This window comes from Vespa mandarinia, chromosome 2 (genome assembly GCF_050613455.1).
Source record: "Vespa mandarinia isolate Hongniang chromosome 2, ASM5061345v1, whole genome shotgun sequence".
In the NCBI taxonomy this organism is placed as follows: Eukaryota; Metazoa; Arthropoda; class Insecta; order Hymenoptera; family Vespidae; genus Vespa; species Vespa mandarinia.
The window spans coordinates 16042501-16059010 of record NC_140811.1 but is presented as its reverse complement, the minus strand read 5'-3'; the positions used below and the strand labels follow the sequence as shown (position 1 = coordinate 16059010).

Sequence of the window (16510 nt, the reverse complement as noted above, 5' to 3'; positions counted from 1 at the left end):
AATGCTACAGTCTCTTGTTGCTAAATGGTACAGTTACAATTAACTTGTATGTGACTTTTTGAGCAAAAATAAAAAATAACTTTACCTTTTATAAGTTTTATAATTAATCACGAACTCATCAAAAAAATGGTACGTATACAAGATGTTTTACAATAATAAAAAAAAAAAAAAAAAAAAAAAAAAAGAAAAACTTCCACAAAAAATTATTTTGCTTTATTCTTATATATATATACATATATAGATACTTCAAAATAGTATAATATATTAATATTTAAATAGGGATAAATTTTTAATGCGCAGTCATTATTTGTTTACATAAACAAAAATAAACTTTTTACTGACTTTGACTGTTATTGGATCAGTTCTTTTTTTTTTCTTGGATTTCGACAATTAAAGATCGAAGTAGTCTCTTTTCAATCGAAGTAGGCTTAAATAAATCACACTTCCTATTATTTTAAAAATATTATATATTATTTGATTGCTATTTCTAAAGGTTCAATGAAAGAATACTTTTGTTGCACTTAATTTCGTCAGATTATCTATAATAAAATTATAAAAAAAAAAAAAAAAAAAAAAAAAAAGAACTTAGGTATTAGATGAAACAAAATAATAGCTTTAGTGTTTCTCTAAAGCCAACGTTAGTAATTCATTCATCGGATTTAATAATATGCGTGGATCTTCAATCAATCCTGCACCAACCATTGCACTCATAAACAACTGGAATATTGATATAAAAAAAAATATGTAAATAAATAAAATTATGTAAGTACATGTATATATATATAGTTTCAAATTATATTCAATAATTGTCACATACTTGTTGTATCAGAAGATCCGCAAGTTTTGAATCATTCTTCGTTAATTGACAAAGTTTTTTAATTAATGGATGAGACGGATTAATTTCAAATCTCGGTTGAAGAATATTGTAGCGCGTTTCTTCATTTAATTGATGACTCTGCGTGCGTATAAAATGCCTCGCACTAGCCATATCCTGAACGGTGACTACACAAGGATGTGATTCAAGACGATTCGTCATTTTAACTTCATAAGCCTTTTTCTTCAGAAGATTTTGCATGTAACTTACGAGATTATCCATTTCTTCCTTATTAATAATACCTATAAAAAAAGAAAAAAAAAAATATATGAAATTATAAAATATTTGAAGAAATTGAATACGCAGAAACTGTAACAAACCTAAATTTTCTGTTTTAGTGGCATCGCTATTATCTCTCATCTCTTTTTCAACTGATACTAAATTGTGAGAATTAAATTGTCTTAGATGCATCAAAACTAATTCATCATAAGGTTCATAACAAAATAAAACTTCAAGATTTCGTTTTTTAAGAGATTCGTAATACGGTGATTGTTCCGCTAATGTACGACTAGAAATATAAATTGTTTCAAAATAAAATAATCGTTTGGAGAAAATTCATGGAAATGATAAAAATAATAATTCTTACCTAGGTGCTGACAAATAGTATATATATTTTTGATCTTGAGCAAAACGGCTACAATATTGTGGAAGACTAATTAACTCTCCTGGAGAAGTTGCAGATGATTCGAATCTTAATAATTTTCCTATATCTTCCTGTAAATACATTGATTATTATAACGGACGATATAAAAGGAATATTTGAGTAATATAAATGTTTAAAAAAATTACTTTCTCTGATTGCTCATTGCTAGTAACAATACCCTCTTTTAAAAATAATCCATATTCTTTATAAAATTTATTATAGTCCTCAGCTTGTTTTACAGATCGATCTTGCAAAAACTTCAATATACGAGCCGTAAGTACGTTACGTAATTTTCTGCAAAAATTAATAAATATTATTTTACGATGTATTCACATTTAATAAGGATTAAAAAAATATGATTTTGAATAATCTTACCCAATCAAAATACTATTTTGTAACAATTCGCGACTTAAATTAAGAGGAATGTCTTCCGAATCAACGACACCTTTTACAAAACGTAACCATTTAGGTAAAAGATTTTCCGCTTTATTTTTAATTAAAATTTTTCGACTGTACAATGATACTCCTCCAGCTGTGTCTTTAGCTAAATCAAATAGACCTGGCTTTTCTTCCGGAAAATATAATAATGCTTTTATACTCAATGGTACGTCGGTCGTATAATGTAATATGAATCTTGGAGTATCAAAACAGTTTCCAATAAATCGGTAAAACTCTGTGTGTTGTAAAGGCGTAATATCTTTTGGGTCAAGCATCCACAGAGGCTAAAAAATTCAATTTTATTAATATAGTATAGCAACATATAATAAATTAAATATAAATGTATTTATATTAATATTTATAAAATACCTGTATTGTATTAGCTCTTTGACCATTAACATAAATAGGACTGCCTACAAAATTACTGTACTTTGTGATGATACCTAACAGAAAAGAGAAATTGTAATTAATATATTATACAAGAGGAAAAAAAACTAAAATATTAATTATTTTTAAGAAAGCTTACCTTTAATTACACTTTCATCACAAAATTCACGAGAGTCAGGTTTTAAATGTATGACAATTTTAGTACCTGGTTGCACACCTTCTGCTTGTGATATTTCAAAAGATCCAGATCTATCCAACAATGTTAACACACTTTTAGCTCTTTTATATTATATTATAATGGAAAATATTAGATCATGATTTACCCGTCAGATGACCAACAAAAACCGTCAGCATCATTTGCATAAGATTTAGTATAAACTTCAACTTTGTCAGCTACCATGAATGCACTATAAAAACCAACACCAAATTGTCCAATAATTTTAGACGGATCTCCTTCATTTTGCTTATCTTTGATTTGTTCCAAGAATGCCTATAGTAAAATAGGTTAGGTGAAAATGTTACTGTTATTTATTTATTAAATATAAAATAAGATATATCGACATACCTTGGAACCAGAACGAGCAATTGTTCCTAAATTGGATATTAATTCTTCATGTGTCATACCAATTCCTGTATCTTGAATAGTTAATATACGATTTTGTTTATCAGTAGCAATGTGAATTTCTAAATTTCTATCACCAGCTACTTCACCAACTTCAGTGTTACTTAGTCTGAGGTATCTTAATTTTTCCAAAGCATCACTGGCATTAGATATCAATTCACGAACAAATACCTATAAATATATTTATAATTATGATTTATGATAAAATTATAAAAAAAAAAAAAATATTTTTAAAAAATTAACAACCTCTTTATCAGAATACAATGATTTTGCAACGATCTGCAATAACATCTGAGTCTCTGACTGAAAGTCATGTTTAGCTTTTTCTCCTGGAAAAAAAAAAAAAACAAAAAATTATCGAATATAAGAATTAAAATTGTCAATTGAATTTTACTTATTCTTATTAAAATTACCTGTAACTTTTTCTGTATCTTGTATTATATTATGATATTCAGTCGAAGACTGAGTTGCTGTTTGTGATGACAAACAACGAATGTGGTTACCAGGAATTACTGTGAAATAAAACCAAAGTAAAATATTGTGAAAATTATATTATTATTACATACATTATGAAATATAGAAAAATAATAAAATAAGCAATTGAAGTATTTAACATTACAGTATATAATATTTATTAAGAACAATTAAATTTGTAATGACGACATAACCAAATAATCGAAATCATCATATTATAGAAATGTAAAGATGATATTAATGGAAAAATAAATTACCGGCAAGTTGTCTACATGTTCGTTCAATAATCGTTCTTTCGACATTATAAGTTATTCGTTTAGGAAACAATTTTCCTAATTTTATCGCATGCCGAAGCCGAAAGGACGCCGCCATCTTTAATACCTTTCCAGATTCTACTAGAAATATTGCTGATTGCGTACAAATGATAAATTCTAATTCAATACGTCATTTGTTCTCAGCCAATCAAGACTAAATATCATATAAATCAAAAGTTCCTATATTAAATGACTATAAAAATTTAATGGATAACATAAAATTTTATTTGTTCATATTTTTATATAGATATTTAAAAAATGTTTCTTACAAATATTTCGTAGACGAAATTTTATAACTAAAAAAGTACAAATCAAATTGAGAAAACTTGACATATTTAATTATCTTTATTTTATCCGTTAAATATCATTTAAGCGATCGAAAAAACGTGAATATTATTAAAATGGATAAAACATTTTGTATCGTGATTAATAGAATTTTACGATTATTTCAATCTTTCTTCAGATATAATGCAAATACGACTACTTATGCTTTGCTATTCTTTCGACATATAAATTTTTATTAAGTTGGCGACCCTAGGTTTATGGCTGAGGTCAATGCGCTTGGAAATCTCTGTCTCGACTAGGCACGCGCACGAATTGATCGTCTTCGTTGAAAGAATTGCGAGCCATATCAGAGACTGTGCATTCCTTTTATACATTTACCGATGCACCGCATTGCGTCAGACATACACATTCAGATTTTGCATAAACTTTAATATTAATCTATACATTTTCTTACAAATTGGATAATCATAAATGAATTTCGTCATAAATTTGTATACACATCTTGATATTAGATATATGGACGTACATACATATATTTTTTATAATATAAATATATAAATAATCGAGATTTATTAAGAATTAATATTCTATAATTAATAATCAATAATCCGTATGTATATATATATATATATATAAATAGAAAAAAAATATTTAAATATATTATAAAATTAATATTATAATTATTAATTAGATTATAATTGATAATATAAAATTTGGTCGGTTTAAGATAAGGGAAATACAAAAAGAGGCATTGGTATACTATATGGTATATAAATTTTTTTATTATTATTATCTGTATAATATATTTGAAACAATATTATTCTACAACATTGCATAAAAATATACAAAGACATGAAAAAATGTCTTGACTCTCATTCGATAAAACATGTTCATGAATTTATCAACGTTGCACCGTCATCGATAATTCGCAAATGAATTCAACTAAATGAGAATATTATCCGATTTTGTTATTTGCGAAACATTTTATTACAGTTATATCAACCTTTTTTGAAAGACCATTTGGAAAAATGGAGAATTATAACAACATAAATTTTGTTCAAAACACTTGAAATTTCTTTTTTTTTTTTTTTTTTTTACGATAATATCTAATAGTGTCGTAAATCGTGCATCGTATAAAATAAGATTAAACCTTATATTCCAATTTAATTATCGAATTTGATACTTTCTTAATTACCATATAATGATAACTTTTTGTTTGTTTTATAAATTAACTGTTTTCCCTTATTTTCTTATATTTTTGAACAATAAATCGTTACAAAGCAATAGAAAAATTCACGAATTATTACAGAAAGTGTTACCAAAAAAAAAAAAAAAATAATGTTTATATGTGTATTTCGTATCTACATCGTTTTTATTTTTCTTTTTTTCTTCTAAAAATCAGAAACATGCACGATTCAAAGGGACCGAAAGAGGAAGATAATTTCATCGATTTTATATCCCTTTCGTTTTTAAAATGCCCTTTGCAAAAAGCACGAATGAGATAATTCTAAGAAAATGAAAGAAAAAAAAAAAAAAAAAAAAAAGAAAAAAAAAAAAGAAAAGAAGAACCATAATGGAAATTTGTTTCGGACTACATATATATCATAAACATGTTTAGAGAGTACGTAGGCCAGAAATTAAAAAAAGAAAAGAAAAAGAAAGAAAAGAAAAATTCGTTCGAATAAGATTCAACGAAAGATCTTTGACCTTCTTTATGGCCTTTGATACGATCGAAATCGGCTCATCGAATTTACCACATTTTCTCTCTCTCTCTCTCTCTCTCTCTCTCTCTCTCTCTCTCTCTCTCTCTTTTTCTTCCTCTTTTTCTCTTCCCGAAAGTTCCGAGCTCAATTTTTAATTTTTTTTTGTTGAGATCATTGGCCGAAGGATAACAACAATAATGACAATATTAATAATTATAATAATAATAATAAAAATAATATTATTAATAAGGAAAAGTAATATAATTTTAATAATAATAATAATAATAATAATAATAATAATAATAATAATAATAATAATAATAATAATAAAATAATAATAATAATAATAATAATAATAATAATAATAATAATAATAATAATAATAATAATAATAGTAATAGTAATAAAAATAACTGTACTCAAACTATCCATTACCAGGGGAGATATAGTTATAGCATATTTACACTTTTTTTCCTTTTCACAATTTGCCTTATCATTCCTCTCTCTCTCTCTCTTTTTCTTTCTTTACTATACTTTTATATTCTTTCACCTATTCACACACCCATACGCAACACACGCACATGTTCTCTTTCTTTCTCTCTCTCTCTCTCTCTCTCCCCCTCCCACCCCAAAATCCTTCACAATTTCTTTGTAAATTACTGGTTATTACAATACTTTACTACTATTCGATAGCAACATAAATAATAACGCAACACTGTTTTATTTACATAGCCCTTTTCTCGTTTGCTTCAACGTTTCTCTACTACTGCCACACCCGATTGTTTTGCTTTTTGCTGTTTTTTTTCCTTTTTTTTTTCCTTTTTTTTTCTTTTTTTTTTTTTTTTTTTATTCTCTCCGTGAGCCCACGCTGCGAGCTTTACGCACCGTAAAAATGATTTATTTGTTCTTGTTATTCATTTTCGACGAGATTGTATAGACGGACGTTAACCGTGCAAACATTAGAGAATGGTTTTTAATCGACGAAAAAATTTCTTTTCGTTGGTCGGGGCCTCACACGCAAAAAGATATACATATTTATATTACCATCCCAACGAGAAAGAACTATCCTTAACCATTAGCTTTAACGCTATATCACAATCGTTAAGAATAATAACGTAAGTGTCGTTTAAGCACATTTCGCACCTAAGCAACATCCCTCGAAAATACGCCGAACGGTATTTCTTTCATATCGCAAGATTAACGTTGCGACAAAAATTCTATCTATTTTTCTGTTTCACTTTATTACATTTCGTTTTATTTCAAATCGGGATCGAAACACGAAGTTTGAATACATTATTGATATTTTATTAAAAATGTGGATCTCTTCTACTTTGCATTAAGTGGAATCACGAAACTTGGTATATATTACATACAATATATTTCGATATCAATGTCAATATTAATATTATTTCTGCATACATATATTGTATTTAATATATATATACATACATGTGTAATTGTTTGTGTTTGTGTGTATATTAATTCGAAGTATCGTTGTATCTTATCGAAATAAAAACATCATTTTTTTCGCAGTAAAAATATTTTATCTCCGAGTAGAAATGAGTCGTTCGATCAGTAATAAGTGCCTAAAAGTTTTTTTTTTCTTTTTATTATTATTTTTTTTTGTTTTTTGTTTTTTGTTTTTTTTTCTTTTAAGACGCGGAAATACAATCTTTCGAATGCATCGACGCGAAACGTCGAAAGGTGCGAGAGCGCGTGACACCCCGAGCGGGTATTATATTTTTAAGAAAAAGAAAAAAAAAAGCAGCTTTGCTTTTTCTTATTGGTTATTTTCTTTTTTTTTTTTCACTTTTTTTTCTTTTCTTTTCTTTTTTTTTTCTTTTTAATTTTCTTATACGAGCGATAATGTCTCATATAATATGTAGATAGCATATCGTTTTATTCGGATTGTCCATCTACGATATCTTTACCGTTTGTTTTTCATTATTTCTTTTTTTTGTTTTTTTTTTTTGTTTTTTTTGTTTTTTTTTTTTTTTTTTTGTTTTTTTTTTCTAGACGCGATGGATTTATATGGTATAATTTTGGTCCGATATATTCTTTCGACTCTCCTTTCGTTTTTTTTCAGCTTCTCAAGAGAGGTCACGGGAATGGTTGAGAGTGATGAAACGTCGTTGCTCCTTCGAAAGAGACACGAATAAAAGACACAACTTCTATTACGTTGGCCGATATTCTTGATATTCTTTCATTATTTTTTTTTTTTCTTTTTTTTTTTGTTATACTTATCCCTCATTAAAAAGACAATCGAAAGCAACGAAATTACGTACGATGGCATTGATTGATAATTTGTATCAAGTTTTATTAAAAAGACGAAAAACAAAAGAAAAAAAAAAAAAAAAAAGAAGAAAAAAAGAAAAAAAGAAAAAATGGGAAACAGGAAAGGAAAGAAAATACGGGAAAAAGAAAAAAAAAACCAAAAAAAAAAAAAAAAAAAAAAGAAATGAAGATAAGTAAAAAAAATTGAATTTCTACGAAACGAAGATGATATGACAAAATTAATTGTCATAATGATTAAGTGGGAGATCTTATTAAAGCTTTTAAAATTATCCTTGTAGTTATCGTTATTGATAATGATAAATCGATATAAATCGATGGATGGATGTGTTAAATCGTTAGGAGGACATATACACACACGTTGTATAACGTCGGTGTCTTGCAAAAGCAAACCTACCGACTGCGCATCGTGAAAGAATGGATCGATAATCGACGAAGGCGTTACGTTGTACGAGTACATTGCGTATATACATATATGCATATATCAAAGTACATTGTTGGTTATTTGTGACGTCGATATCGGCCAATGGACCGTATTCTCGTGCTTGCGTATTTCGATATTCGTATTCTCGAGGAACGAGAAACAACGTTTCGGAATAACGCGAATGTCGTCAGGCCGAAGAGAGAGCCGTCGTTTGTTTCACGCAGTGAAACGGATATGCAGAATTGCGTAAGAAAGACGATTGGAACGATAACGTTCGACGATAGAAACGGGGCCAAGGATGAGGTATATACGATTACGCGGGTACCTTACAAACAATTAAAGGAGGATCGTTAAGAATCTCACGAGTGAGATTTTTTTACGTTCGTCCTATCAATAAATCTCGTATTATATTTTTGATAATGTAATATATGAGAAACAAATCCCGGGTTTAAGAGTATTCTAAGGGATTTTTGATTATTTCTTTCTTTCTTTCTTTCTTTCTTTCTTTCTTTCTATCTTTCTTTCTTTCTTTTTTTTCTTCCTTTTTTTTTTTTTTTTTTTTTTTATAATTAGGATGGCGCCTTTCTTTTTCTTTTTTTCTTAATTTCTTTTTTTTCCTCTTTCTTTCTTCCTTCTTTTTTCTTTATTTTACAATTTCGTCCGTCCTTCGTCCTTGCGTATAAAAAGATTATTCTTAAAAATGTAGAAAAGGAGGGAATTCGAGGGATATGAGAAAGAGATCTTTCTTCGCGAGGAGGATCCGACGATACGACGATGACGAAAGTGAGATTTAGCGAGTAGTAGTAACCCCCTCTTGTTTTTTTCTTCTCTTTTCTATTTTTTTCTTTTTTTTTTTTTTTCTTAAGAGGCGCAACGGTTTCATGCTAATCCTTATCCCTCATCGCCGGTTCCTACTCTCCCTCTTATTTTCAGTCTGGTGTCTCCCCTGCCGTGATATCGATCCTCCTCCTTCTTCGGCACCCTCCTCACCCCCGGACCGACGTTAGCTCGGTTATTCGACCTAGTGTCGACTCATCGTACAAACCAAGACATACGGGTGGATCGGTTAAAAAAAGAAAAAGAAAAAAGAAAACAAAAACAACAAAAAAAAAAGAAAGAAAAGGAAAAAAAAACCAATGGATCTTCTTTTACCCTTACAAAATACAAAATCTTCGGACATTCATGACGGATTAAAAAAAAAGAAAAAGAAATCAAATAAAATAAAAGCGCAAAAGGTGAATCTACCTAATTAGCAATGATCATTTTATTCCAGTTACATATCCTTATTCCTTTCTCGTTTCTAAAGATAAGAACGCGAAGACGATCGATAATACCACACGTAACTGCTGCTTCCTGCTTAATTTCTTTCTTTCGTTTTAATTCTTTGGAAGATGCGATCAAAAATGATCGTTCCCTTTTTGAAATAATTAGATCCATGGAAGAATGATCTCTCGAAAGTGGTTCGATCTACGAAAAAGAAGAAGAAGAAGAAGAAGAGAAGAAGTAGAAGGAAAAGGAGAAGGATAAGAAGAAGAAGATGATGTTGATGATGATGATGATGATGATGATGATGAAGAAGAAGAAGAAGAAGAAGAAGAAGAAGAAGAAGAAGAAGAAGAAGGAAGTTCGAACAGAGAGATTCGAAATTTCTATTATTGCGTTAAAGATGTTCATTTTGTCTAACGGGATTTCTAATCGTTCGGTTCATTCGAAAACGACGAAGCTATAATTAAAAACGGCGAGAAATTTCCCCTTGCAATCGTTTCGATGCTGATTGCGAATGTACAAGCGGAAATGTCGCTTCTTTATTCGCAAAGAAGCGGTCAAAAATGGACCTCTTTCAAAGTCCAAGTAAAAGTGGAAATACGTAGGAACTCAACCCTTTTTTATTATTAATAACAGTTTTGAAATTCAACATGGAATTTATCACTAATGCGACTATGCCCGTATTATATAAAATTATAAATATTATAAATAATTACATAGCTTCGTACCAAGATTCGTTTGGAGAACCATCGAAATTGCAAATCCTTTTCTCTCTCTCTCTCTCTCTCTCTCTCTCTTTCTCTCTCGCTCTCTCATTCTCTCAATCTATTTATCTCTCTTTCTCTCTCTCTCTCTCTCTCTCTCTCTCTCTCTCTCTCTTTCTCTTTCTCACTTTCGAAGATATTACATATCGCTCAAAGAATCGGTCGTAAAAATGTAGCGACTGATCATCGCTTATTATACCGATCGATATACTTATTGTCGGATATTCCTTTCTCTTTAAATCGTTCGTCATATCGTTGATAAAAAGAAAAAGATAGGGGGAAAAAAAAAAATCAGAAGAAAAAGAAGAAAGAAAAAATGCGAACGACAAAGATTCCATCGCGATAATCAGCACCACATACACGATTTTTTTTTTTAACGTTGGTCCCTAATACTTCTACCTTTCTCACTCTCATTCTCTCACTCTCTCTCTCTCTTTTTCTCTCTCATTCTCTTTCTCTCTCTCTCATTCTCTTTCTCTCTCTCTCTCTCTCTCTCTCTATCTCTTTCTCTTCCTCTTACTCCTCTTCTTTCTTTCCCTTACTTTTCCTCGTTCTCATTTAAAATCAAATCGTTTTTACATCTTATTTTCAGTTTCACGAGGATCGTGAAATGCAGAAGGAAAAACAAGTCAATATTTTATTTTACACCCAACACGTCTTTTTTTTTTGTTTCCTTTTCTTTTTTTTTTCCTTTTTTCTCGTTAACCTTTTGTTATTTCGTTTCCTCGTATCATTATTGTTCTCAATTTCTATAGATTAATATAATATGTATGTAATTATTAGTTTCAATCGAAGAACACGTCTCCCTCCGTCATTTTCGTTTCGTCATTTTCTTCTTTCTTTCTTCCTTCTCTCTCTCTCTCTCTCTCTCTCTCTCTCTCTCTCTCTCTTCACCTCTCTCTTTCTCTCCTTTTTTATTTTTATTTTTATTTTTTTATTTTGTTAGATTATGTTTCGTGGCCCCAATGTTTTACAAATGAAAAAAGGACTCTAGTGCTGCTTCGCTCGATGTAAATATTCGAAAAAATTGTATCTAACTCGTTTGGCAGAATATTCGACGAGGAAGGAGCTTCCTTTTACTGCCTGAATATGAAACTTCGATTGGGAAAACCTTCGTCCATATTTTCGGCGAACGTAGCCGAGAATATTTCTTTTCTTTATAAATGAACATGGAATTCGTTTTATGCATATACCATTTTCTCTCTCCGTCGCTCGTTTCATTCAATATTATCTTAATCATTTTATTTTCTTTTGCCGTGATCGTTATTTATAAACAATAGTTTTGATTATACGAATCATGAATATTAACTCTTATTTTCTTACTTTCTCTCCCACTCATTCTCTCTCTCTCTCTTTTTCATTCTCTTTCTCTCTCTCTCTCTCTCTCTCTCTCTCTCTCTCTCTCTCTCTCTCTCTCTTTCTCTCCCTCTCTCATTCTTTCCTTCTTTCTCTCTCATTTCATCTATGGAATGTATAAATATTTGGAAGATTAGTTGTAGCTCAGTTTTTCAATAACAATGAATTACAACCAAAATTTCTTTTTGCAATTAAATTTATTATTGATTCAAAACACAAAAAAAAGAAAAATGAATGCGTTTTGAGAACGTGGAACATTAATAATCTCGAGTAAACAAATTTCGTTGATTTTGTTTTTTTTTTTTTTTGGAACAAAAAAAGAAAAGCGAAAAGAAAAAGATTAATTAGATATAGTGCTTAAAAGCGTATAGTAATTAGAAACGTACGTTTATATTTCGCGTATTTTTTCTTTTTCGCAAAATTTTTCGAAAGAAACAAAAAACATCGATAATGATGATCGACTCCAACGATATCAAATTGACGACGATCGTGTTGATTGACAACATAGTTGCGTAACAAAAAGAAATGCTTTTTATATAAACTATTTAGATAGTACAAACGAATATTCGTCGTACCAAAAACGAAATCTACCTTGCCTTGATTCAATTGTGTGCAATTTCGATAAGATGATAAAGCGCATTCGATACTAAACTCAATAAATACATCTGATCGGCGAATGTGCTCTATCGCCGATATTTTCCTTCCATTTTCCATTGTTTATCTAGTTTTCCTTTATTTTAAAACTTTTTCTCTCTCTTTCTCTCTTTCTCTCTCTCTCTCTCTCTCTCTCTCTCTTGCTCTCTTTCGCTCTTTTACTCTGTCTTTCTTTCATTAACTTTCATTCCATTTTTCACATTCATACTTTCCTTTTTACCTTTTTAATATCTCTCATTCCTTATCGTCATTATTAGTTACTATCATCATCGTAAAATGTGTATCTATATCAGATAATCCTTAAATTTACTTAGCTAAATTTTCCAAACTGAGCATCTCGAATTTTTCTTTCTAAGTCGTAGAATTATTTACAATGAAGATTTAAATTGCCACGGATCGTGGCAATGTATGTGTTTAGGAGGGGTTTTCTTCTTTTCCATCCTTTTTTTTTCTTTCGTCCTACCCTTTCCCGTCTCATGATAATAATAATAAAAATAAAAATAAAAATAAAAATAATAATAATAATAATAATAATAATAATAATAATAGTAATAATAATAATAAAAATAAAAATAATATTAATATTAATAATAATAATAATAATAATAATAATAATAATAATAGTAATAAAACGAATAATAATAAGGATAATAATGATGATGCCTTTGCGACGTCGTTGGCTTGGTTTGGCTCGAGCGATTCCAATGTCAACGGGCAGCAAACTCATCGACACAAAAATTTATGTCGACCTGTGTGTGTTCTTTCATTTTAATAATTGACTTTCTGTTAATTGTAAATATACCGTTGAATCGCGGCATAATCGAATATGCTACATTTTAAACATTATATCATCATATTATATATATATAAAATATATATATATATATTATATATATATATATTTATATATATTTATATATGTTATATTCTTAACTCAGAACCTAAAATTCAAGGCGGCTCGATCATCATGTACGTGTGCTCGCGTGCATATGTGTTCATTCACGTTCGTTCATTTCAGTTTATCTAAAAAGCGAAGGCGATATCTGTTTTTATTTTCTTTCCTTTTTTTCTTTTTCTTTTTCTTTTTTTTTCTTTTTCTTCTTTTTATTTTTTTTTTTGCACGAATTTGTTGAGGAAATAACGAATACCGCGATGGACTAGGTTCGGTTAAGTAACTTTGATCATTTAACCCGATTTCTTTGCCTAACATGATTTTCTCTCTTTCTCTCTCTCTCTCTTTCTCTCTCCTTCTCTTTATTTCTTTTTCTGTCGCTTATTCGGCATACGTTCACGTGGAGGATCAAGGGCAGCGATTTTATCCTTCGTTGAGTACTCGCCGAAGTCGGATTAGCGTCGTCGACGTGAGCACTCAACACTTTATTCCATCGTCCTCGGACAAAAACGACAACGTCAAAATTTGTTATGTTAAGGATAAAGTGAATTTTCAGACGTGCATTTTTCGAAGAGATCACTCAAACGCATTACCTTTGATAATGCGTTTTAAAATATTTCGTATAACAACTCGTCTATTAACTCTCTCTTTGGCTGAAAGGACATCTCGTTAATATGAGAGAAGTCGGAAAACGAATGATAGCTAGACGGATTACTTGGCCGCCACTTGATGTTCCACGTTACTAGTCTCTTTCTCCTTCCGTTTTCATTTCTTATTATTCATATCAACGAATATGATAAAAAATTAAATTTTACTAAACGCGATTGCCTAGAAGAATAGTCGACAGCCAAAAGGAGCTGCCGAGAACGCACTACGGCCGGCCGTGGACGCGATCGACCAAAGTTATCTAATCGTCGTCGATTCATCGACATTGCGACGTATTTTACTTTTTAAATACTTAAGATCAACGATACTCTACGATGTTCATTATAGTGTCTCTCTTTCTCTTTTTCTTTCTTTCTTTCTTTCTTTCTTTCTTTCTTTCTTTCTTTTCTTTTTTCATTCTGGTTCTTGATACTTCCTTCTTCCTCTCCTGTCGAGAGACGTCGTGATTATCGTGAGAAAAAAAATTTTACTATTGGTACTACCCCCTTTCGTACATTCGTTATGTATATGCGTATGCACGAACGATAGGTTTTCTAGCGACCAAATCGAACACCCCCATGGATAAATTTATCAAGGCGGTTTAGACGCATATAGTTCAATTCAGATCGATGATACTCGTGAAAATGGAAGGTCTGATAGGAAGCGAATCATCGAATAGTTTTTCGATAGTGATCGAGAAAGTTGGGGGGGAAAAAAAAAGTCTTCGAGAAAGTTATCGTATCGATGAGATTCTAAAGAAAGTAACAAAACTCGAACGGTATGGTAGGAACAATGAATAACAAGTGGAATGCAATTGTACATGTGCAGTATAGAGAGAAACTTTGTATTTTGCGTTTGTAAAATACTTAATGTGTCTTAATCTGCCCTTTACTTCGTCACTATCCGAAACTCATCGAAGGTAACGCGTATTATAAGTTCGAAGTAGGATGGGGGCGGTCGATCTTACTCGCAGTATAGCAAACCTAAAAGACTCCTAAAGAGACTGTCAGGCGGCTTCGCTCTTACAGAATATCGAGGTTGAAGCCCGCCGTGGAGTCGAGCGAGTTAAGCAATTCTTGAGCGCTGAAGTTCGATGTGTCTCCTGCGGGAAGATTCTCCAAAAATTCGAGACTAAAGTCTGCCGCTGCCACGGAAGGATCCGTGGTCGTCGGCGGTGGTTGGGTATGTTGCTGGCTAAGGCTACGTACTCCTGGACTCCCAGCACCGTATTGCTGATGAGGATGAAGCGGAGAGGCTGAAAAAGGAAAATAAAATCGTTCGTTCCAATTTTCATTGTCATACGAATTTTTCAAATGTAATATTATTTAGATCTTGAAAAAAAAGAAAAAAAAAAAAAAAAGAACAAAAAAAAAGAAAGAAAAAAAACTTACCCGTGCCTGTACTGCTAACTGAGTTAACGGTAGACGATTGTGACATTTGCATCTGTAGTGACATCTGATTATTATTTTGCTGCATAGCCAATGTTTGTTGCTGGTGTTGCTGCGAAAGTAACTGCTGCATTTGAGTGCTGTTGGTTATTCCCGAATTAGCGATACCACCGCTTTGCGAACGTATCAATTGCTGATGCTGCATCTGCGCAGCGTTTATCTGCATACCACCAGCACCGCCCATTCCAAAACCACCTGAAAAAAAAAAGCAAAAGGATTCGATTATACGATATACGGTAAGAAAAATACGAGAGAGAGAGAGAGTGAGAGAGAGAAATAAAGGAAGGAAGAAAAAAGAGAGAGAGAGAGAGAGAGAGAGAGAAAGAAAGAAAAAGAGACAGAACGATTACATGCAATAACGTTTTAAAGTAAATGCAGTTAGTGCTTACCTTGGTGACTCTGCTGATTGAATTGCGATCGCATTTGAGCTTGAAAGCCTTGCTGCTGCATTAAAACGTGTCTCCATTCTTGCTGTGCTCCACGTCCAGCGATACTATTGCCAAGACCATCCGGAGGTCCTACACTGACGTTCGGCGGCCGTTGATTGTTGGTCCTTGGATAACCCAATCGCTGATGCATTTGATGCATACCGCTTATTGCGGCCATATTACCGCTGCCCATATACATGTTACCACCGGCCGCGTGCAATGCCTGCTGTTGCTGTTGCTGTGCCATTTGTGGCCTCATCATTGGACCTACATTAACAAGAATTGAAATTTATCATATTTTTTTTGTACAGTTCATCCTTTATTTAATCTCAATAAATTTCTAATACGACGAAAAGTTTCAAAAGGACGAAACTTATATTTGGCATCGTGCTGGCATTTGTTAAAGCTATTCTATTCAAAAGTCGTATTCGTAAAATTGGTAGGATGATATTTTATACACTTTGCCTCGTAGGAGGAGATTTCACGAAACTTGCTTCGGCCAGATCGATAAGAGCCTTGTGGAGGAAGCCACCATAGTGGATAAGGATAGTTTCGAATGTTACTTTCTCTCTCTCTCTCTCTCTCTCTCGCTCTCGCTCTC

At 31.1% G+C, this 16510-nt stretch overlaps 2 protein-coding genes across 8 annotated transcripts in view; both read right to left on the bottom strand.

The window, feature by feature from the left end:
• Positions 1–265: 265 nt before the first annotated feature.
• On the bottom strand, positions 266–3856 carry Trap1 (TNF receptor associated protein 1). Its single transcript, XM_035870518.2, has 13 exons — positions 3696–3856; positions 3378–3476; positions 3211–3293; positions 2908–3135; positions 2666–2832; positions 2482–2591; positions 2325–2398; positions 1893–2239; positions 1664–1811; positions 1461–1588; positions 1195–1382; positions 818–1116; positions 266–717 (listed from the first exon to the last, which is right to left on the bottom strand). Exons 1-13 carry the CDS (start codon positions 3808–3810, stop codon positions 616–618), a joined length of 2088 nt encoding a protein of 695 aa, XP_035726411.1. The 5' UTR covers positions 3811–3856; the 3' UTR covers positions 266–615.
• Positions 3857–4801: 945 nt separating this feature from the next.
• The window catches only part of mam (neurogenic protein mastermind), a 176367-nt gene continuing 164658 nt past the window's right edge, over positions 4802–16510 (bottom strand). For all 7 annotated transcript variants that reach the window (XM_035870306.2, XM_035870315.2, XM_035870322.2 and 4 more), the window contains 3 exons: positions 15871–16176; positions 15425–15676; positions 4802–15288 (listed from right to left, as the gene is read on the bottom strand). In XM_035870306.2, the coding sequence (XP_035726199.1) occupies positions 15056–15288; positions 15425–15676; positions 15871–16176 (791 nt within the window). In that variant the 3' untranslated portion in view covers positions 4802–15055. The remainder of the gene's footprint in view (positions 15289–15424; positions 15677–15870; positions 16177–16510) is intronic.